The 18,676-nt window shown below is 49.9% G+C and overlaps 1 protein-coding gene across 5 annotated transcripts in view; it reads right to left on the bottom strand.

The window, feature by feature from the left end:
* The window catches only part of FLNB (filamin B), a 147,884-nt gene extending 133,371 nt beyond the window's left edge, over positions 1-14,513 (bottom strand). For 3 of the 5 annotated variants that reach the window (XM_032323463.1, XM_032323471.1, XM_032323480.1), the window contains exon 1: positions 14,034-14,512. In XM_032323463.1, the coding sequence (XP_032179354.1) occupies positions 14,034-14,325 (292 nt within the window). In that variant the 5' untranslated portion in view covers positions 14,326-14,512. Of the gene's footprint in view, positions 1-14,033 lie in introns of all 5 variants that reach the window. The other 2 variants (XM_032323456.1, XM_032323489.1) reach the window with 1 other exon arrangement.
* Between the last annotated feature and the right edge of the window lie 4,163 nt (positions 14,514-18,676).

The raw sequence follows: 18,676 nt of genomic DNA, 5'->3' as shown, positions 1-18,676 counted from the left end.
GAGAAAGGCCCAGGTCTTGCCAAATCCGGCTCGCTCTGGGCCTTTCCCAGGACCAAAAAGCGGTGAACACCTGCTGATCCTACTGATAACGCCTGATGGTCAGCTTCAACTGCTGGCAGAACAAACGCCATTGTGCAAGTGTTTCAATTTTTGCCCTGTCACATGGAAACAGTGCCCAGGTTGACTCATTCCTTCCCATCATTAAAACGCGAAGATCTGCATTAGTCATCATCACTCAAGCATCACCCCCATAAATGCTACCTCTGGGAAAGGTGTTGGGTGTTCCCTGCCCCGGAGAGAGACAACCTAAAAATGACACGCCCCTCAAAGGGACGCAGCACTGGAAATCTGGCCCAACCAGGGAAACAGTGGGCAGCCTCGTACCCAAGGAGCGACAGAAGGAACCAGGTAGTTCGTTACACGAGACACACACAGATCCCTTCCGCCTGGCAGGGCTCAGGCCAGTGAACCCCTGAAAAGAACTGGGAATGATGCTTTCCACCCCTTCCATCCCTGCACAACCTCCCACATCCTTCTAGACTTGGGAGCCACAGAACCTGCTGCTGTCAATCTCCTCCAGTCTCCCAGCAAGCCTGACGCTGTTTGTACAGGGTGTGACCCCAGGATTCCAGTTTCCAAGCACTACTGTAAAAATATTGTCACTAGCTCCACGGCATGGGTTTGGGTTGTGCTGGGTTTAAGACCACACCCAGGGCAGCAGAAATCTTGGCATCAAGCCCCACCATGATCCCAGGTATCAAAGCGCCAGGACTAGAAGGGAGAGAAAACAGTGCCCAGGGCCAAGGCAGAGCCAGGCCTGGCTGGAGGAGGGCAGTCGGTGCACGCCCCTTTGTTCCAGATGGGAAACACACAAGGCAGTGAGCATGGTCTCATCTCCAGCGTGGCTGCTTTCTCTTCGTGCTTCTCAGCTGAGCCCTGAAAAGGATAAGTGGGAGGTGCGGGACTTTCTAGTAATAATGTTCCTGCCAGCATCGCGAGGGCAGCAGCTGTCAGCAGTCACTGCCCATGACCAGGAGCGATGCTAAGGGCTTTAGATGCACATTCTCTTTATACCTTAGAACTCAGTAAGGCAGAGCATTTTATTTTATTTTAAAGATTTTATTTACTTATTTGATATAGAGAGAGTGAGCACAGGCAGGGGGAGCAGGAGAGGGGGACAATCCCAGGACCTTCCGATCATCATGACCTGAGCCAAAAGGCAGGTGCTTAACCAACTAAGCCACCCAGGCATCCCCAAGACAGAGCACTTCATTATCATATTCTGCATATGGAAGACAGGCTCCTAGAGGTGAAAAAGCTTCCTGGGGTCAGCCAGCTCTCAGAAGGTCAGAGCCAAGGCTCAGACCCACCCCAAGTGCATCACTGGGATGGTGTCACAGCCACTTCCACAAGAGCCAAACCAGGAAAGAAACGGGGAGTGAATCTAAGAAACAAGGATTAAAGAAAAAAAAAAAAAGAAAGGAAAAAAAAGAAAGGCAAAAATGCTAGTTAAAACAACGGATTCATTAGCCAAACAGGACAAAAGGGAAAGTGAGGGAAGATGTCAAGAATAGTTGGCACCCATTTTCTGTCCTTAAGGAAAGCTTGGCTGGAAGATCAGGAAGTGTCTCTAGCCCATGGTTCCTGCCGGAGGCTACTCAAAACCCCAGGTCACCTCTTCTAAAAGCAGCTCACTAGGTATGAGGTACCCTGGACCCGTTTCTGGGAGTATTCCCACCTACCTCTCCCCTTCCAAGGTAATCAGGTCACTTCTTCCTCCAGTCCGAGGGGGCCACCGCAGGTCAAGGAGGAGGAGGGGGACAGGGGAGAAGGAGGGCAAAGACCACCACTCAGGTGGCCCATATTATCTGCCACGTGCTTTGTAAAGATTGTGTCGTTTACTCTTCAACAACGCCAACAGTCGGAGCACTGCGACAAGCCTGGGACACTGAAGCTCAGAGAGGTCCAGCAACTTCCCCTGAGTCTCCCAGGCAGTCAGCGGCAGGGGCTAACTGACCCACAGTCGCGACCACACTCAGGAACCTAGTTCAGTTTGCATCTGGAAGTGGTTTCCTTCCCTCACCTTTGCTTCGAACACGGGTAGAACAGATGACTCCGTGGACCAGGTGTCCTGAGGGCTGTTGAGGAAATGTTTCAGAAACACCAATATCATGAAGACCTTAGGGCTGCATAATATACTCAGACTTCTAAAAGCTCCCAGATGGGTAAGGGTGAACCAAGCTGCCAACGACACTCTGTTAGGCTCATACTGGAGACACTGAAATTGCTAATGGAGTCGAGCAACTAAAAAGTAGATGAATTTCCGCGCTGGGCTTCACCATGAGACAAGGGCATACTAGTTACCAAACATAATAACTATTATTAAGAGACCTTGGCAATCCCAATAAAAGTTGGTCCTAAAAACTTTTAAGAGACAGAAAATAGCTGGAACACCCCCACTCTGTGGTTGACCATAACATATTTCAAGACCAAGGGAGACTCGCAAACCATGAGCCTCAACCAAGACCACCAATTTTAATGCTGGTCCCGGTTCTGCAATAACTCAACGATGAAGCTTGTTACAACAATCAGTATGATCAAATGATTTTACAAAACATTTCCAGTCCAGTCTCTTTTCTCCTGAGACCATGCAATCTCCTTTCCCCATTCTGATCAAAAAGCAGCTGTTCACACAAAACTCCCCAAAAGTAGAAAAAGATTTGTTAAGATTCTCCACAGGTGGTATTTTTTTTCTTTGTATTCCTCTACATTCTTGCATTTTTCTTCTAAGAACTACAAATGCAACTTCTTAATATTAAAAAAAAAATACTTAAAGGGAATTCTGAAGACCATGCTGATGGCTCTCCTTTGAGGAAAGGGTTTGACTCATGGTCAATACTAAGTGGCTGATCTGGAATGTGCCTTAGTTTCCTCATCTGTATAATGAGGATTATAACAATAACTACATCCCAGGGTTGCAATTAGGCTTTACTTAGCTATTAGTGAAAAGCATCCTTCACAATTTTCTGGTACAGGTAGGTGTTCAATATATATTCACTATTATTAGTGAAACTGTGATTAGAGTGACTCTCAGTGGATCCCATTTATATTCATTTTCTGCAACTCACATGGCCACTTGGAAAAGGCTTTATTCTCTAACAGTTGAAGCAAATCACCAATGTTCAGAGAACGACAATGAAGTGCTGAATTCTTTACATCAGCATCACTGTCCCCCAAATGAGGGTGTTCTACTGGGACCCCAGACCCAGAGGTCCACTACACAAAATTCCTCTTCCGATATGGGCTACAAATGATCCCATTTTGCATTTTTGAAAGCAAATATATTGCAGACCAATGAATGCATCAGACTTATTATTCAACCCATCTACGTTGGAGGCTGTGCATTTATTCAATAACTTCTTATATTCCTACTAGGTGTCAAGCCCCGAGCCCCAGAGATGAACGAGAGATTCAAACCTGCCCCTAGAGCAGAGGGGATCCAGTGGGAGAGCGAGAAACAGGCAGGTCAAGAGACCTACAGAGCTCAGGAAGTGATGACATGAGACGGCACAAGGCAGGAGGAGAGCTCCGAGTGACCCTCCCACCTCAGGTGTGACCGCCCATGGTGTCAAACAAGTGTGCCAAGAAGAAGGGACAGGAGAGGTCATTATGGTGATGAGAGATGCATGCCCGACAGGAAGCGTAATGTGACAGCCTGATCATTTCCTATAGAGGACACGGGCACAGGAGAGGCATTCCCCAAGCGCCCGCTAGCCTCTTTCTTCAGTGCCGAGAAGGAACATGACAAGCAGGTGCTTGCTGGCCAAGATCCCTATGGCTCCTGCTCTTGGCACGCTTTCTGGGTTCTGCCCCTAGACCCCTGGAGGCTGCAAGCTCCTCTGAGAGGCCCCCAGGCGCCCCAGGAGCACACACTTGGTCTTCCAGCCTCTGCCTCTTCTGCCAAAGGAATCTTATAAACAGAACCCAGGACTCTGCTCAGTTACTACACAGCCAAGTCACAGAGGCTGCACCTGTGGTCCCCTGGAGGGTGGCACCTAGCCCCCCCTCCCCACCTCTGGCCTGCTTTCCCCCATCCAGGGAACAAATCACTCTGTTCTTGCGAGGAAGCAGCCCAGGCCCAGCCATGCTCCCCTCAGACTGAAGAAGGCCAAATAATCCTTGTTTCCCTGGAATATCTGAGAAATCACTTCAGGGAGGTACAGGGAAATCGGGGTGATTTACACAAGCAGCACAGCACCAGCATGATAAGAACTTGATTGTTTTCTTGGGGGCAGCAGGGGAGATGGAGGAATCTGATTTTAGCCACCGAGAATCTTTTCAGACCCTAGCCTCCACGGGAGGCCTGCCTGTGCCTCCCCGGCGAGCAGGAGCATGGGCGGAGAGTAACACCATTCTTGTTTGTAGATGGAAAGCTGACTGCTGCTTGCTTTTTTTTCATCTTAAAATCTGAATTTATGGGCCGCAACAAATTTACATATGCCAGCCACAAATCCCCACCCATTTCCCTATAGCTCAAAAGCCCAAATTCCACACTGTGTTCTCACTATATCTAAACGGAAATTCCAGGGAAGTCGTCTGGCATGGCAGAAGCTGACCAGCCTTATGAAAATACCCAGAAAGGTGACCCATTTAGTCAAAAGAGCTTTCAGATCTCCGTGAGAAAAGGAATTCACGCTAGCATAAAGGGCCTTCAGAGAGGGAGAGCAGGGGTGTTGTGTAAACGCCCAGACCTTGCAACTAACCAGCCCAGCGGTTTCTGGGGAGGCTGAGCCCTGAGTGCCCCCCCACCCCACCCCCAGAGCAGCTTCCTCTCTCTGGAGTGCTGCAGGAGATGCCCTTGGGGACACCAAGTTCAGCTCCTAAGAGCAGCTCGCCAGAGCTACGTGCCCCTGCTAGGGGCCCTTCACAAGGCTCCCCAGGAAGAGCGGGGGCTGCTGGCTTGGAGTGGGGAGTGGGCAGCTACTTGTGCCAGAGCAGCCAGACTGATGAAGGCCAACACTCCTGCCAGGAGAGAGAGGCTCTGGTCAGCAGCAAACACAATCCCACATGCCCTACCGCCTGTTAATCTTTAAAGGTAGGAGAAGGAGAGGATGGGGCTTGGGGTCCTTTCTGAGAGCAACCCAACAGGGAATGTGACAGAGGATCTCCCGGCACAGCTATGTCTCCACCCCATGGGGTGGGCACAGCGAGCCCCCCAGCTGCTACGAGGGCACCTCCTCCTCACCCGTGGCTTCTAGGCCCCACCAACAAAGCCCTGCCTGGCCGCCCAAAGCAGCCTTCAGCTGCTCCCCACTGTCCGAACCCTGCCCCAAATAACCAAATAAAGGCAGGGGAAGAACTAGAGTTCCTCCAGAACTGAAGAGGAGGCCCCAGTTAAAGAAAAAGTTCAACAATGCTGGGCAAGGCGAGGCAAATGGGCCCCCCAAAATTTTGTTTTCTAGAAGAACGTTTCAATTGCACATTCGTCAAGGTCAAGTGAGTCAAGCTGCTCGCAACACAGAAATGAGCAGAACTAAAGCTGCAGGAAATCTCTCACTACAGTGTATCTATTTTACTTTTAAGGGTGAAACCAAACTTGGAGATTAAAAAAAGAAAATACTCAACAGTTTGATGCAGGCAAGCATTGTGCCTGGCATGTGCAGAGAGGCTGATTTGGGCCTCAATTTTCTCATCTGCAAAATGGCAATGAATACAAAGCCACTTTGCGCGCTCCACGACGAGGACGAGAGCAATAAAGGTAAGGCACTCAGGACCATGCTTAGTGGCTAGCAGGCACAGGAATGTGGTAGACATTCCACTCCAGGATACGTGTGCGCATCTAACATTCAGTACACCAATGTCTCATCAGCATGGATCCTTGCAAAAGCCAAGGAACATGCAGGAGGAGGACAAGTGTTCTCCCTACCAAGCCATCTCTCCAGGCCAGGTTGTGATGATGACGGAAAGGAGGAAGTAAGATGCTCTGTCAAAATAATTCCGACCTAAAACCAGTCTCGGCTAAGTGAAAAACCAAACTGCTTCTTTGCTTCTAGTACAAGAAAATCTTAACGAAGGACATTCTACTGCACAGCAACTGGTCAAAGGGGGATCAGGGAAGTTAAAAGTTCTTTGCTGTGTGTTGTAACCAGACAATGAGTGAAAGAAAGCAAGCCCCAGGAAATTTTTTTTTAGAACTGAACAGTTTGCAGAAGAGTTACAACAACCATTTACAATGTTTCAAATGACTGTATTTAAGGCAAGTGCTATAAGGCTCTTAGAGGAAAGGCAACACTGCAGGTATAGCTCAGTATGATTTTGAAAAAGAGAAATCATGATACTAAGTAGGTATAATTAAAATACCCAATAGTGGGGGCGCCTGGGTGGCTCAGTGGGTTAAGCCTCTGCCTTCGGCTCAGGTCATGATCTCAGGGTCCTGGGATCGAGCCCCGCATTGGGCTCTCTGCTCAGCAGGGAGCCTGCTTCCTCCCTCTCTCTCTGCCTGCTTCTGATCTGTCTGTCAAAATAATGAATAAATTCTTTAAAAATAAATAAATAAATAAATAAAAATAATAATAAAATAAAATACCCAATAGTAAAACAACAACAACAACAAAACCAATAGTTCCATCCTTCATACTGTGTATAACTTCTCTCAGGTACTGCTTTATCATTTTGGTATAAAGAGCCATTTGGTTTTCTAATCTTTCCCAAAAAACTCTCTCCCTAGAACAGGGACTCAATTTCCCAAGAAAAGCAAGCAAGGCACTTAAAAGCTGCAAGGCCACTTTCCAAGCCCCGGCAGAGGGAAAGTGCTGTTGTTCATTACACAGTAACCTGAGCCAATCTGGTGATTATTGAGCATGTTTAATGGATAACTAGATTTACACCAGTAATGTAAGGTGCCTTCTCGTAGACTGTCATGAAAGGCAATTTTCATCATTGTAAGAGCAGGAAATAGCACGCATTTAGACTGAAACGGCTCATTCCATTGCGTTTATTCGTTTGGTTCAACTTGGGGGAAGTGGACAGAATTAGAGATCTACCTCCTTCACTGAGGACAACTAAAGATCAAAACTAAATGCAGAATAGCAACAGGAAGGGGGTAGGAGAGATGAAATGCAGGAAAAGGTCCTCGGGGGCCTCCCAATGGGCGGCCCTCCACAAGGGCACACAAGAATATCCATTAGAACACAGGAAAACTAAGATTTACTAATATTTAATATACAGGCTGACAGTAAGATATGTATATAGCTTGTGAATTTGCATGTATGAAAGAGTGACATGTTAAAATTGTTTGACTGATAGGAATGACTGCAGTCACAGTCAAGGAAGCCCCAGAGTGGGGCACCTGGGTGGCTCAGTGGGCTAAAGCCTCTGCTTCGGCTCAGGTCATGATCCCAGGGTCCTGGGATCGAGCCCCGCATCAGGCTCTCTGCTCTGCAGGGAGCCTGCTTCCTCCTCTCTCTCTGCCTGCCTCTCTGCCTACTTGTGATCTCTGTTAAATAAATGAATAAAATCTTAAAAAGAAAGCAAGCAAGCAAGCCCCAGAGTAGATGATCTATTTCAGCTGGGTTCACCAACCCCACACCAAGTGGGGTATGCCTGGATGGCAGCCTCCAGCCTCAGAAGACCCTTTGAGGGGCACCTGGGTGGCTCAGTGGGTTAAAGCCTCTGCCTTCGGCTCAGGTCATGATCCCAGGGTCCTGGGATTGAGCCCCACATCTGGCTCTCTGCTCTGCAGGGAGCCTGCTTCCTCCTCTCTCTCTGCCTTGCCTCTCTGCCTATTTGTGATCTCTGTCTGTCAAATAAATAAATAAATAAATAAATAAATAAATAAAATCTTTAAAAAAAAAAAGGAAGACCCTTTGTGAGACAGCCCCTGCCTACCTCTGTGTCCACCCCACTCCTCTGACCTCCAGCTGACAAAGCCTTCTGCTGTGCCTCACCTGCCTAATTCTACTCAGGCTTTAGGCCCCAGCTTAACAGTCCCTCCCTCCAGGGAGTCCTCCAGACTACCCATCCCAGCCTCAGGGAAGGCACTCCTCCCCACGAAAGCCTCTACCCAGAAAGCCTGCCATCTTGATCCTCAAACCCACAGCATGGCAGGCAGCAGACAGTAGCTACTGGGAGCGGGCTGAAGTAAAAGAATTTCAGCCTTCACACCTGACCTGCTCTGTCACAATAACATTTTTTTTTTTTCATTTAAAAATTTTTTTATTAATTTTTTATTTTTTTATAAACATATAATGTATTTTTATCCCCAGGGGTACAGGTCTGTGAATCACCAGGTTTACACACTTCACAGCACTCACCATAGCAATACCCTCCCCAATGTCCATAATCCCACCCCCTTCTCCCAACCCCCCTCCCCCCAGCAACCCTCAGTTTGTTTTGTAAGATTAAGAGTCACTTGTGGTTTGTCTCCCTCCCAATTCCATCTTGTTTCATTTATTCTTCTCCTACCCCCTTAACCCCCCATGTTGCATCTCCACTTCCTCATATCAGGGAGATCATATGGTAGTTGTCTTTCTCTGCTTGACTTATTTCGCTAAGCATGACACCCTCTAGTTCCATCCACGTCGTCGCAAATGGCAAGATTTCATTTCTTTTGATGGCTGCTTAGTATTCCTCAAAACCACACTAACATTTTTAACAACGTCGCCAGGAGATCTGTGTGTGCTTGAAGGTTTGAGAAGCACACTCCCAGGTTACTCTCTCCTCTGCACCAAGCAGTGTGTGAGGCAAGCTCAGGGCCTGACTCTCATTATTGCTGTGGCCCTAGCACCGGGCCTGGCTCACAGCTGGTCTCTCCTAGATTCACTGGAATGAGGAAAGGAAAGAAAGATCTTAGGGGACATCTTTGACAGAGGTTCCAAACTTGGCTGGGGGTTGGGGGATGACTACCTAACACACCAGATGACAGCGGTAGTACATGCCAGAGAGCAGATGGAAAACAAGACAAAGTCCCAGACCTGGGTTCAGAAGCACATTGATAATAATAATGATGATTATGCCAGCATTGTGCTATGAACATACACTGGCCTCAGCAACTAAGACAGGAACTATTATTCTGCATTTTACAGATGGGGGACACTGAGGCTCACAAAGGTGAAGACAGTAGGCCAGAGCTGCACAGCTGTTAGGGAGAGAGTGGGACTTAGCGTGCTGGCCGCCTAGCTTCAAGCCCATATCCTCAACCATCCACCTGGACCTAGTTTAACCGAGTATGTGCTGACCAGAAGGCCATTTATAGAGAAAGCAGGGTGACGTGGTACCCTGGCCACGAAGCCACGGCCAGCACGACTCAAGGCTCTGAGCCTGGGCTTCTACTGCCCAATGAGCAGGGCAGCCGTCCTCAACTACCCTGTGCACCCACCTCACCACACAGAACCCAGGATCCGGGCAAAGAGGGGAGGGGAAGGGCCCAGGAGACCAAAATTTGGTTCCAAATCAAAGCCCTCCTTGAGCACAGACTCTCCAAGAATGAAGGCAGCTGCTGACTGGCATGAGGGCTCAGCCGCCGCAGAGCCCAACTGCCATCTGGAAGTGATTTGGCCCAGAGATTCCTGAACAGGGTGGAAGGCTGGAATGACCAGCCACCCGGTGCTCCGGTCCAGGTCTCAGAAACAAAGCCGGCATGAATGGGCCCCGGAGGCAGCCGTAACCTAACCAGGGGTCCTCCCCTTCCAAGGAGGCCAGTCCACAGCCCTATTACAGCAAAGCAGCAGCAACACGAGCCAACCACGCTGGTCTCCCCAGTGCGGCACTGATTTTAAACATCGTTTCAGTGAGCAAACCCTCCAGCAGTGACTTTTGAGAATACTGGTGGATAGTACTGTATTTAGTGAACAATCACATAGCACTCACTTATGTGCCATAAACTTTTCCAAACATTTTTAAGAATATTAACTTGTTTGCTTTTTATTAACAACCTATGAAAAGAGGTAGTTATCACCTCCATTTTAGTGATAAGGAAACCAAGGCGCAGAAGTTTCTTAATGGCTACTTAGTGCCAAGTGGAATTTGAACCAAGAATCTTTGCTCTGAACTACTATAAGAGCTTCCTCTCTTTCTGTTACTTTGTTGCGAATGGTCCAGACCTTGTTAATTCTGACCAGCACGCAACTTTGCTACTTTAAAACATTCTCTGCTACCTAGACACACTGGAATTTGCTAGGTAGTTCAAGAAAGAACAGGATTTAGGATTACTGTATTTGTATGTTATTTTGGTGGGGGCGGGACAACAGGAAGGAAAAGGGGCTGAGTGCCGTGGTGACCCACCACCCTGGAAACCCTGCCCAGTGACCCAAGGTCTTGGGAACACACACCCGCCTGCTCTGAGGCACTGGCCTGGCACAGGCACCTTAAGTAAACATTAGGGTCAGACCGCATCCTCCGAAAAGGAAAGAATTCCTTTTTCTAAAGGATCAAACCAAACCATACCACCCAAACTTCTAGGCAGAATTGATTGTCATTCTTGGGCTAGGAGACCCCTTTGTCTCCAAGTTGGCCGAGCTGCCCAGTGTCAAAAAGGTTTTTGTAAAAACAAGTAAATAAAACTGCCAGCTCCTGGCAGGCAACTAGGATTAAAAGTACCGAGGCCTCACTATGAACTGCCCGAGACAGAACAAGAAACTGAACAAACTCTGCAGCTCTTGGATACAGCCTAGAATAGGCCCACCTTACAACAACTCACAAAGAGGAATCCACAGCCAGAACTGTCTTCCAGTGAATTCTAGGCAGAAAAGCCCAAGTCCTCTGGCAGCTTCTGATCATCTCCTGTCTCTGAGCTGGGCGCCTGTCCACAACTCCTAAGATTCCAGCAATGTACATGGTTGGAAGCTAGCAAAGTCCACAAAACCCTGTACCCATTCAAAGATACCTTCCCAGATTATGGAGTAAAACACCATCCATTAAGTAATAGGAATACCACATCCCACACTCTCCCCCCAAGAAATCAGTTCAGTGAACACACGGCAGCCACCCCCTCCACAAGTTCACTATGAAGATGCAAAGTGATTCTGCTCAGGTCCTGATGTGACACTCACCTCAAGGGACCCTCATCCTGCTACTTACCCAAAGTCTTGAGATCCCTGCTTTGCTCAAGACCAGAGGCTCAAAGTGTGGGCATCTAGCTGCCCCACCCCAACATCCCAGACTTGCAAAACTGGTGTTAAAAGGGGCTCTCTGGTTAGGGGAGAGGGGCTGTGTTGTACTCAGAACACTGAACAGCGGGTCAGTTAAGGGTCAATTTCACAAAGGGACAGGCCCCGTCTCCAGTCACCACTTACAAACTGGATGACCTCTGCAAGTTACTTCACTCCTGTTTCCTCACCTAAAATGGACATCAGTAACACTAACAACCACCACAGAATAACAGCAACCATGTTCTAGGCACCTGGGCAAACTAGGGCAAACCCTTTACCCTCCCCATGATTTGCTAAGGCAGATCGCTATGCAGACAAGGAAACCGAATCTGAGGACTCAAGGTGGCGATCAATGGGATGATGAACAGAACACATTCAACAACGAACTGCAACCCGTGTCTTCCTCAGCACAATGCAATACAGCATAAGCCGTGGTACTTGAACTGAAGTCTGAGCTGGATGTGACTCGTTATCTCAAGGGCAGTAGGGCCGGTCCTCAGAACACCCCCAGGCGCAGGGGGAAGAGGCCTCAGGCCTCACCCCCACGGGAGTTCTGGCCCTTGGCAAGTCTCCCTCTAGGCTCTAGAGGCTGGAAAACCTGTTTACGGTGAGATCCTTCCAAAGAGCAACAAGGCAGCCAATGACAGGAGTCATAACTGTGGCCACACTCTTTGACCCCGGAATGCCACCTGGGGGAATATCATCCAAGAAATCAGTGAAAAGGAGAAAATAAAATAAAACAACACTGCCTGTGGTGGGAAGCGGTCCACAGCAAGAAGCTGCCAACAGCCCACGGGCCTGCAACCAGAGAAGGGGAGGCTAGCCCTGGAATGTCAGGACAATGGAAGATACTATGTCCTGGGGGAGTTCAGGAATGACAATCATGGGGGTTGAGTAGGAAAACGGGACCAGACAAAGTCTAGAATGAGACCCCCAAGCTCAGGGCACAGACGACAAACCACGCTGCGAGCAGCTGCAGCCTCTGTAAACAGTTGGTAAATCAGGCAGTCCAGGATTTTGAGGCTGTGGTTTCATTCTTTGGTTTGTTTTTTAAGGAGATTTCATGTCATGTTTGGATACTCCCGGTTTACTTTAAGTTTCTTTGTTCACTTAATTAAATAAATGCACATTTTTAAAACAAAGACGAAGTGAGCCCTGTTGAGCTCAGCCAGGCCTTCAGATCCCTCAGTAGCAAAAATGGTTTCTGAAAAGGGAAAAATCCCAGGATGATTCTAGGGTGCTCCTTTCCCAGTGGTAGGAGATGGCCCCTACCACTGTACAGGCAAGCATATCACACAGCTCTGCAGAGAAGCCACACACACCCTCTGCCGCCACCACCCCCACCCATGGGGCGCTGACTGGGTGGTGACAGCTGCCTGGGCCCAGGAAACAGGAAGCAGCCCTACCTGCCAGGACAGGTGTGGGGGAGGGAAAGGACAGAGGAGACTCAGCCTAGAGGGAACCCCTTTTACTCTGGAGAAAGTCCCAGCAGCCACACCCACCGCCCTTCCTTCCTAGCACAGAAGTCACCATAAGGTCTGGTGTTCTCAGGAAGGGACCCCAGTCCTAGGCCTGCTCAGCTACTCCAGCAAGACGCTCCCCTGGCAGCACAGACCCAACACACACACACACACACACACACACACACACACACAGTGTAGGTGCACACACTTTCTCTACACACCCATGTCGTGTACACACATGTTCTACACATATGCTGTGTATCCATACACACTCTGCACACATACAAGTGCACACACCCACCCACCCACACTGTACACCTCTAGCCCCTACAGTCACAGCCCATACCCTCAGTAGCCTTGTGACCTTCCTGGAAGCTTTCAATTAGCCCAGGTCACAGTGGAGACCTGACCCTCATGCTCTCCCAGGTCTGGGGAGAGGAAGCCGACACCAACTCCCCCGCTCCTCACAGGAAGACCCTGGTGTGGGGAAGGCAAGGAGAGGAAGGCAAAGTCTCCATTCATTGTACCCACTTCCTTCAATTCTCAGCTAGACCCTTCCTACTTCCATGACCTTGGGCACCTCCATTAACCCTCTGGACCCCCTTGCCTATAAGAGAGATCTAAGGACACCCCAACTCACAGGATGTGTAAGGACAGAACCTGGAAGGCTGTTAGCACACAGCACCCACTAGTTTAGGCTCCCTACAAAACAGTAGTTACTATACCACCACTGCCCCTGAGTTATCACTTCTGCTTCAGAGCTGGCTCACCCCGAGGTACCCGGCCAGAGCTGAGCTGGGAGCAGAGGGAGAGAGGAGGACACACCCCCGCGGCTCCCCTTCCCACCTCTGGGCCCACACCCGAATCGGAGACGCCCCACCTGGGCGACGAGGCCCCAAGCTCGGAGACCTGTCCCTCCCCAGGTCTTCCTCGGGGCATCAGAGCCAACGCCCGTTGGTCAGCCGCTGGGCGCATCGCCCTGGGCGCAACGGGGCGAGCGCTTCGAGGAGCATCTGACCAGGAACCCCACTTCTACGGACCGCAGATCAGAGGTTTCCAGCTCCCCGCAGGGACGCCCCGGGTGCGGCGAAATGCTACAGCCCCACCACACCCCGTACAGCCCCAACCCAAGCCCAGGACCCACAGCCCCCCAGGAATGCATGGCGAGGGGCAGGGCGGGGAGCTATCATACGAAATCCTAGCCCAGAGAAAAGCACGGGAAGAGGGCCTAGGTCCTCGGCATCCCCATGCCCTGGAGGACAACGCCCCCCGCCTCAGCGCCCACACCCCGCCCGCAGCTCCTGGGCGCGGTAGGGGTGCTCGGCAGGGGACCCTAGCCTTGCTCCCCACCCCACCCCACCCCCGGCCCACGGTCGGAGACCCGAGGGTACACCGCGGCGCCTGGCCGAGCCAGGGCACTCACCGATGGACACGAGCTTGATGCTCTCACGGTCCAGAAACTCGAGCGCCACGGACACATTCTCCAGCTGCATCTGGCGGAAGGTGGGCCGCTGGTGGTACTTGCGGTACATGCGCTTCTGGCTGAGCACCTCGAGCAGCGCGATGAGCCGCAATCCATCGCTCAGATCGGTCTGCAGGTTCCCAATGCGTTTGTTCACGCACTTGAGGTGCTCGTTGCACCAACGCGTGAAGGTGTTCTGCTGGATTTTCTTCCACGGCGCGTCCTCCGCCAGGTCCTTCTCAGTTACCGGCATCCTGGCGGCGGAGAGTGCGCAACGCGCAGCTACTGGCGGGGACTGGCGTACGGAGGCCCAAGGGCCCGGGGAACTAGAACCAACGCGGAGCGGGAGCGGGGCTCGAACTCGCTGCTACTGGAGCCGCGGCCGGGACTACTCTGCCGCCGCCTGCCCCTGGCCGCGCGAGGCGTCTGGACCGGCGCCTGCGCACTGAGCCGACCCGCCCTAGAGGCCCCGCCCAGTCCCAGCCCTTCCGCGGGAGTTCCCGGGCCACGCTCGCCCCCTACGGGCGTAAACGTGCACTGCACCCGCAGTGTCCAAGGCGTCCCGGGACCCCGTGCTCTGTGCTCGCCACCTAAGCAAAAGGAAGGCAGTGGGGAGACTTTGGTTTAAGGAAAAGGTCATGCATCCGGTCCTGGTCGTGGACCCGGTCCCGGAGTAGGAGACATGCAAGAGTAAGACCCGATGGACGGGGGCGGTGGCGGCGTGGGTCATGGGGCTGGGGAGGAAGGCGGGGAATACTTGATCACCTATAGGTTTAATGAGGATTTTTATGGAGCTCCTGCTGTGTGCCAGACACGGTGTTCAGCACAGGAGGACACCATGAAGGAATGGACTTTTTACTCTTCATATTAATTAAACTCATTTGAATTACACTATTATCATTTGAAGCATTGAGTGCCTACTGTGTGCGAGGGCCTCTTAGTACCTGAGAACTAATATAAATAAGACAAACTTATTCCTAGACCTTGAGGAATTGCTAGAGTAATGGGAGAGAAAAATACAAATCAGTATCATAAACAGCTTAGTAATAGTAACAGAAACGAAGAACAGGGTCACCTGGCTGCCAATAGAAAATGTGACTCTCGATCTCAGGGTTGTGAGTTGGAGCCCCATAGGTGTATAGATTACTTAAAAATAAAATCTTTAAAAAACCAAAACAATAATTTATACAGTGTATATCAGTCTCCCAATGCTGCTGTAACAAATTGCCAAAACTTTGCCTTTAAAAAAAAAATCACAAATTTATTATCTCACCGCACTGCAGCTTAGATGTCCCTCATGGTTTCACTGAGCTAAACTCAAGGTGTTGGCAGGATGCATTCCTTTCTGCCGGCTCTAGGGAAGAATCCATTTCCTTGCCTTCTCCAACTTCTAGAAACTTCCCGCATTCCTTGGCTGTGACCTCTTCCTCCATCTTCAAAGCCAGCAACATCAGGATGAGTCTTTCTTATGCTGTCATCTCTCTTGTTCTCTATACTCACATCTTCCTCTCTTTTTCTCTCTCTTTTTTGGTAGGCTCCACACCCAGCATGGAGCCCAGTTCGGGGCTTGAACTCAGCACCCTGAGATCAAAGCTTGGGCTGAGATCAGGAGTCAGATACTTAACCAAATGAGCCACGCAGGTGCTTCCTCCTCTGTTTTAAGGACGCTTGTGATTATCTGGCCCAGTTGGTTAATCCAGGTTGTTTTTAAAACAACTGATTAGGGGTGCCTGTATGACTCAGTGGGTTAAAGCCTCTGCCTTCAGCTCAGGTCATGAAGCTGGGATTGAGGGTCCTGGGATTGAGACCCGCATCGGGCTCTCTGCTCAGCGAGGAACCTGCTTCCCCCTCTCTCTGCCTGCCTCTCTGCCTACAAGTGATCTCTTTCTCTGTGTCAAGTAAATAAATAAAATCTTTTTTTAAAAAAAAATGATTAGCATTCTTAATCTCTTCTGCAACCTTAATTCCCCTTTGCCATGTAAGATAACATTGACAGTTTCTGGAAATTAGGATTTGAACATCTTTAGGGACTGTTCTGCTGCCTACCAACACCATATATTGAGTACCCGCTGTATACTCATGTAAGCCCTGTGCTAGGTGCTGGGATATGGCAGGAACCCAGGCCAGACCTCTTCTGGCAAGAGCTGAGTAATTATAAAAGTAGCAGCTAGCGTTTCCTAAGTACCTGCTCTGTTCCTGTGCCAAGAGCTTTGCTAAACAGTTCCTTTGCAATCGGCCCAGTTTGACAAGAGTTAACTGAGAGGTGAAGTGACTTCCCAAAGGCACACAGTACAGACAGAACTGGAACCTAGGTGTTTATGTGCACAGAGTGTCCTCCACCCAAGAAGGGACACATACCCTAGGCTTAGAGAGGGTCTTCCTGGGGGATAGGAGTTGGGCAGGATGGAGTTACACCCCCTGGGAGAGGGAGAGGGTTGCGCAGGAGTAGCCGGCAGATCTGTGGTTGTAACATTTATACAAAGAAGTCATTTGCATATACCACTGAAGTGCTTTATTCAGACAGATTGGCTTACTCATTGTAAAACAGCCTGGGGGAGTAGGGATGGGGGGGGGGGCATGTGTTACCTGGCCCTGGCCCATAATAGGCATGCAATAACTACAGGAAGGACCATTCCACTCCTTAGCGATTAAGTGAAGAGATTTGCTAGAGGTCAGGTAGTAAGGACCAGACAAAGCTGGACTTGAACCCGGTTCTAACTCAAGTCTGTACTATATCTAAGGGATCCCGGAGAACCCCGTTCTCAAGTCTGGATTTTGCCTTTGTCCACACCCTCTGAACAGCAGATACACCTGAGGCCCTGTCGGTAACCTTTGCCTCCCCCCATGCCCCGAGGCTCCTGGTTCCTCATGCTTTTTCCACCTAAACTCATCCATCACAACTTATCAACAGGGTGTCTCAGGTGTCTCACTCCCCGAGGGACCTCCTCCCTGCCAGGTGAGACAGCTGCGAGCTGACTGCCCCCTTTCTTATGTAATTGTTTTCGTCAGGTCTTGACACAAATAACAAAATAATTCTGTGTGTAAATATCTAGCTCATTTCACCCAGGACTGAGAAACCCCTGTGTTTTAGGACGAGTCCTATGATTCTCTCTACCCAATCAGACAACACTTGAGAGTTTTCCAGGGAGCAATTCATTGGGGGGTGGGGGGGTGGGGTACTCAGCAGTCACCGTGGAGGTAGGGGGTCACCAGCCTCAGAAACAAGGAGAAGAAGGGGACGAAGTCTTCAGATCAGTGATTGTTAAAGGATGAAGGCCGAACCACTCAGGTAGGCATTTCCGCGGGATGGTGTCTTAACCAACACAAACATTCCAGTTTTGCCTGACAAGGCCTTCACTTAAGAAATACCCACTCCCTGTTTTCTAAATTCTGTCCTGGGCGTCTCTGATTTCTTGGAAGAACTGCCCCAGGTGGGCAGTTCCCAAACCCAGGCTTTGGGAGTGAATTTTGGCTGTTCTGGCTTTGCGATCTTGAGCAAATAACATCCACAAGCTTCAGGCTTCTCCTTTAGGTGATAAATGGAGATAGCACGTCTCTTCGGAGGGTTTTTACATAACACAAGCAAAACCAGCATAGTGCCTGGCACGCAAGAAGCATTCTATAAATGTAATTAGAAACCAGGCAAAATGAATGGACTTCCCAACCAGTCCCTGAAAAATCTGGAACGAGCAGCATTTTCCCTAGCAGACTCTAGCCTGGCTGTGGAAGGAACTGTGGCTCCCTTCCATGTCTGTTACAGAAGTTGACAGCAGTCTGCTGCTGCCCTGAGAGATCTCGGTAAGAATCAGCTGACACACAAGCAAATACCAGCAGAGCGGGTCAGTGTGGGTAAGGCTGGACCGCAGCAGGTGCACAGACATCCACAAGGAATCGACCGGCTGAACGTGAGCATGAACACTGGGTAGAAGTCCCAAGTACCATGAGCCTACTTCTCAAAGTCATATGAGTTGCCAAATCAGTGGGATTGGAAAGGGGTTCTTCTTTCCAAGCAACTGTGAGAAAGTTTACCTGATCACCTCAATGCCTTTGCTCAAACAGTTCCCTCTGTCTAGAATATCATCGCCTCTGCTCTCCAATTTGGGAACCCCACCCCCAGCCTTCAGTCCCCTCATTCTCACAGCCCATGCGGTCACACCATTGATTTTTATTCTAAGCTTTCTTTGCCGTGTTTTGTGCCAGTTGCTGAAGGATGGCATCTGTCACCTCTGTCCCCTGGCAGGATGTAGGCTGGGGTTTAAGACCTAATAGAGTCTATACAGTCCAATGAAGATATAATGAGAGCCACACTATGATCTCTAATTTTCTAGTAATGCTTAACAGTTACTAATTAAATGTCACTTAAAAAGAAACAGGTGAGGGGTGCCTGGGTGGCTCAGTCATTAAGTGTCTGCCTTCGGCTCAGGTTGTGATCACAAGCGGGACAGGGAGAGGGAGAGAGAGAATCTGAAGCAGACCCCCTGCTAAGCACAGAGCCTGATGCTGGGATTGATCCACAACCCTGAGATCATGACCCAAGCTGAAACCAAGAGTCAGAGGGTCAGCTGAGCACACCTCCCAGGTGCCTCACTTACAGCAGGTCTGAA

This window comes from Mustela erminea, chromosome 1, assembly GCF_009829155.1.
Source record: "Mustela erminea isolate mMusErm1 chromosome 1, mMusErm1.Pri, whole genome shotgun sequence".
NCBI lineage: Eukaryota > Metazoa > Chordata > Mammalia > Carnivora > Mustelidae > Mustela > Mustela erminea.
This window is presented reverse-complemented; position numbering and strand designations above follow the sequence as displayed.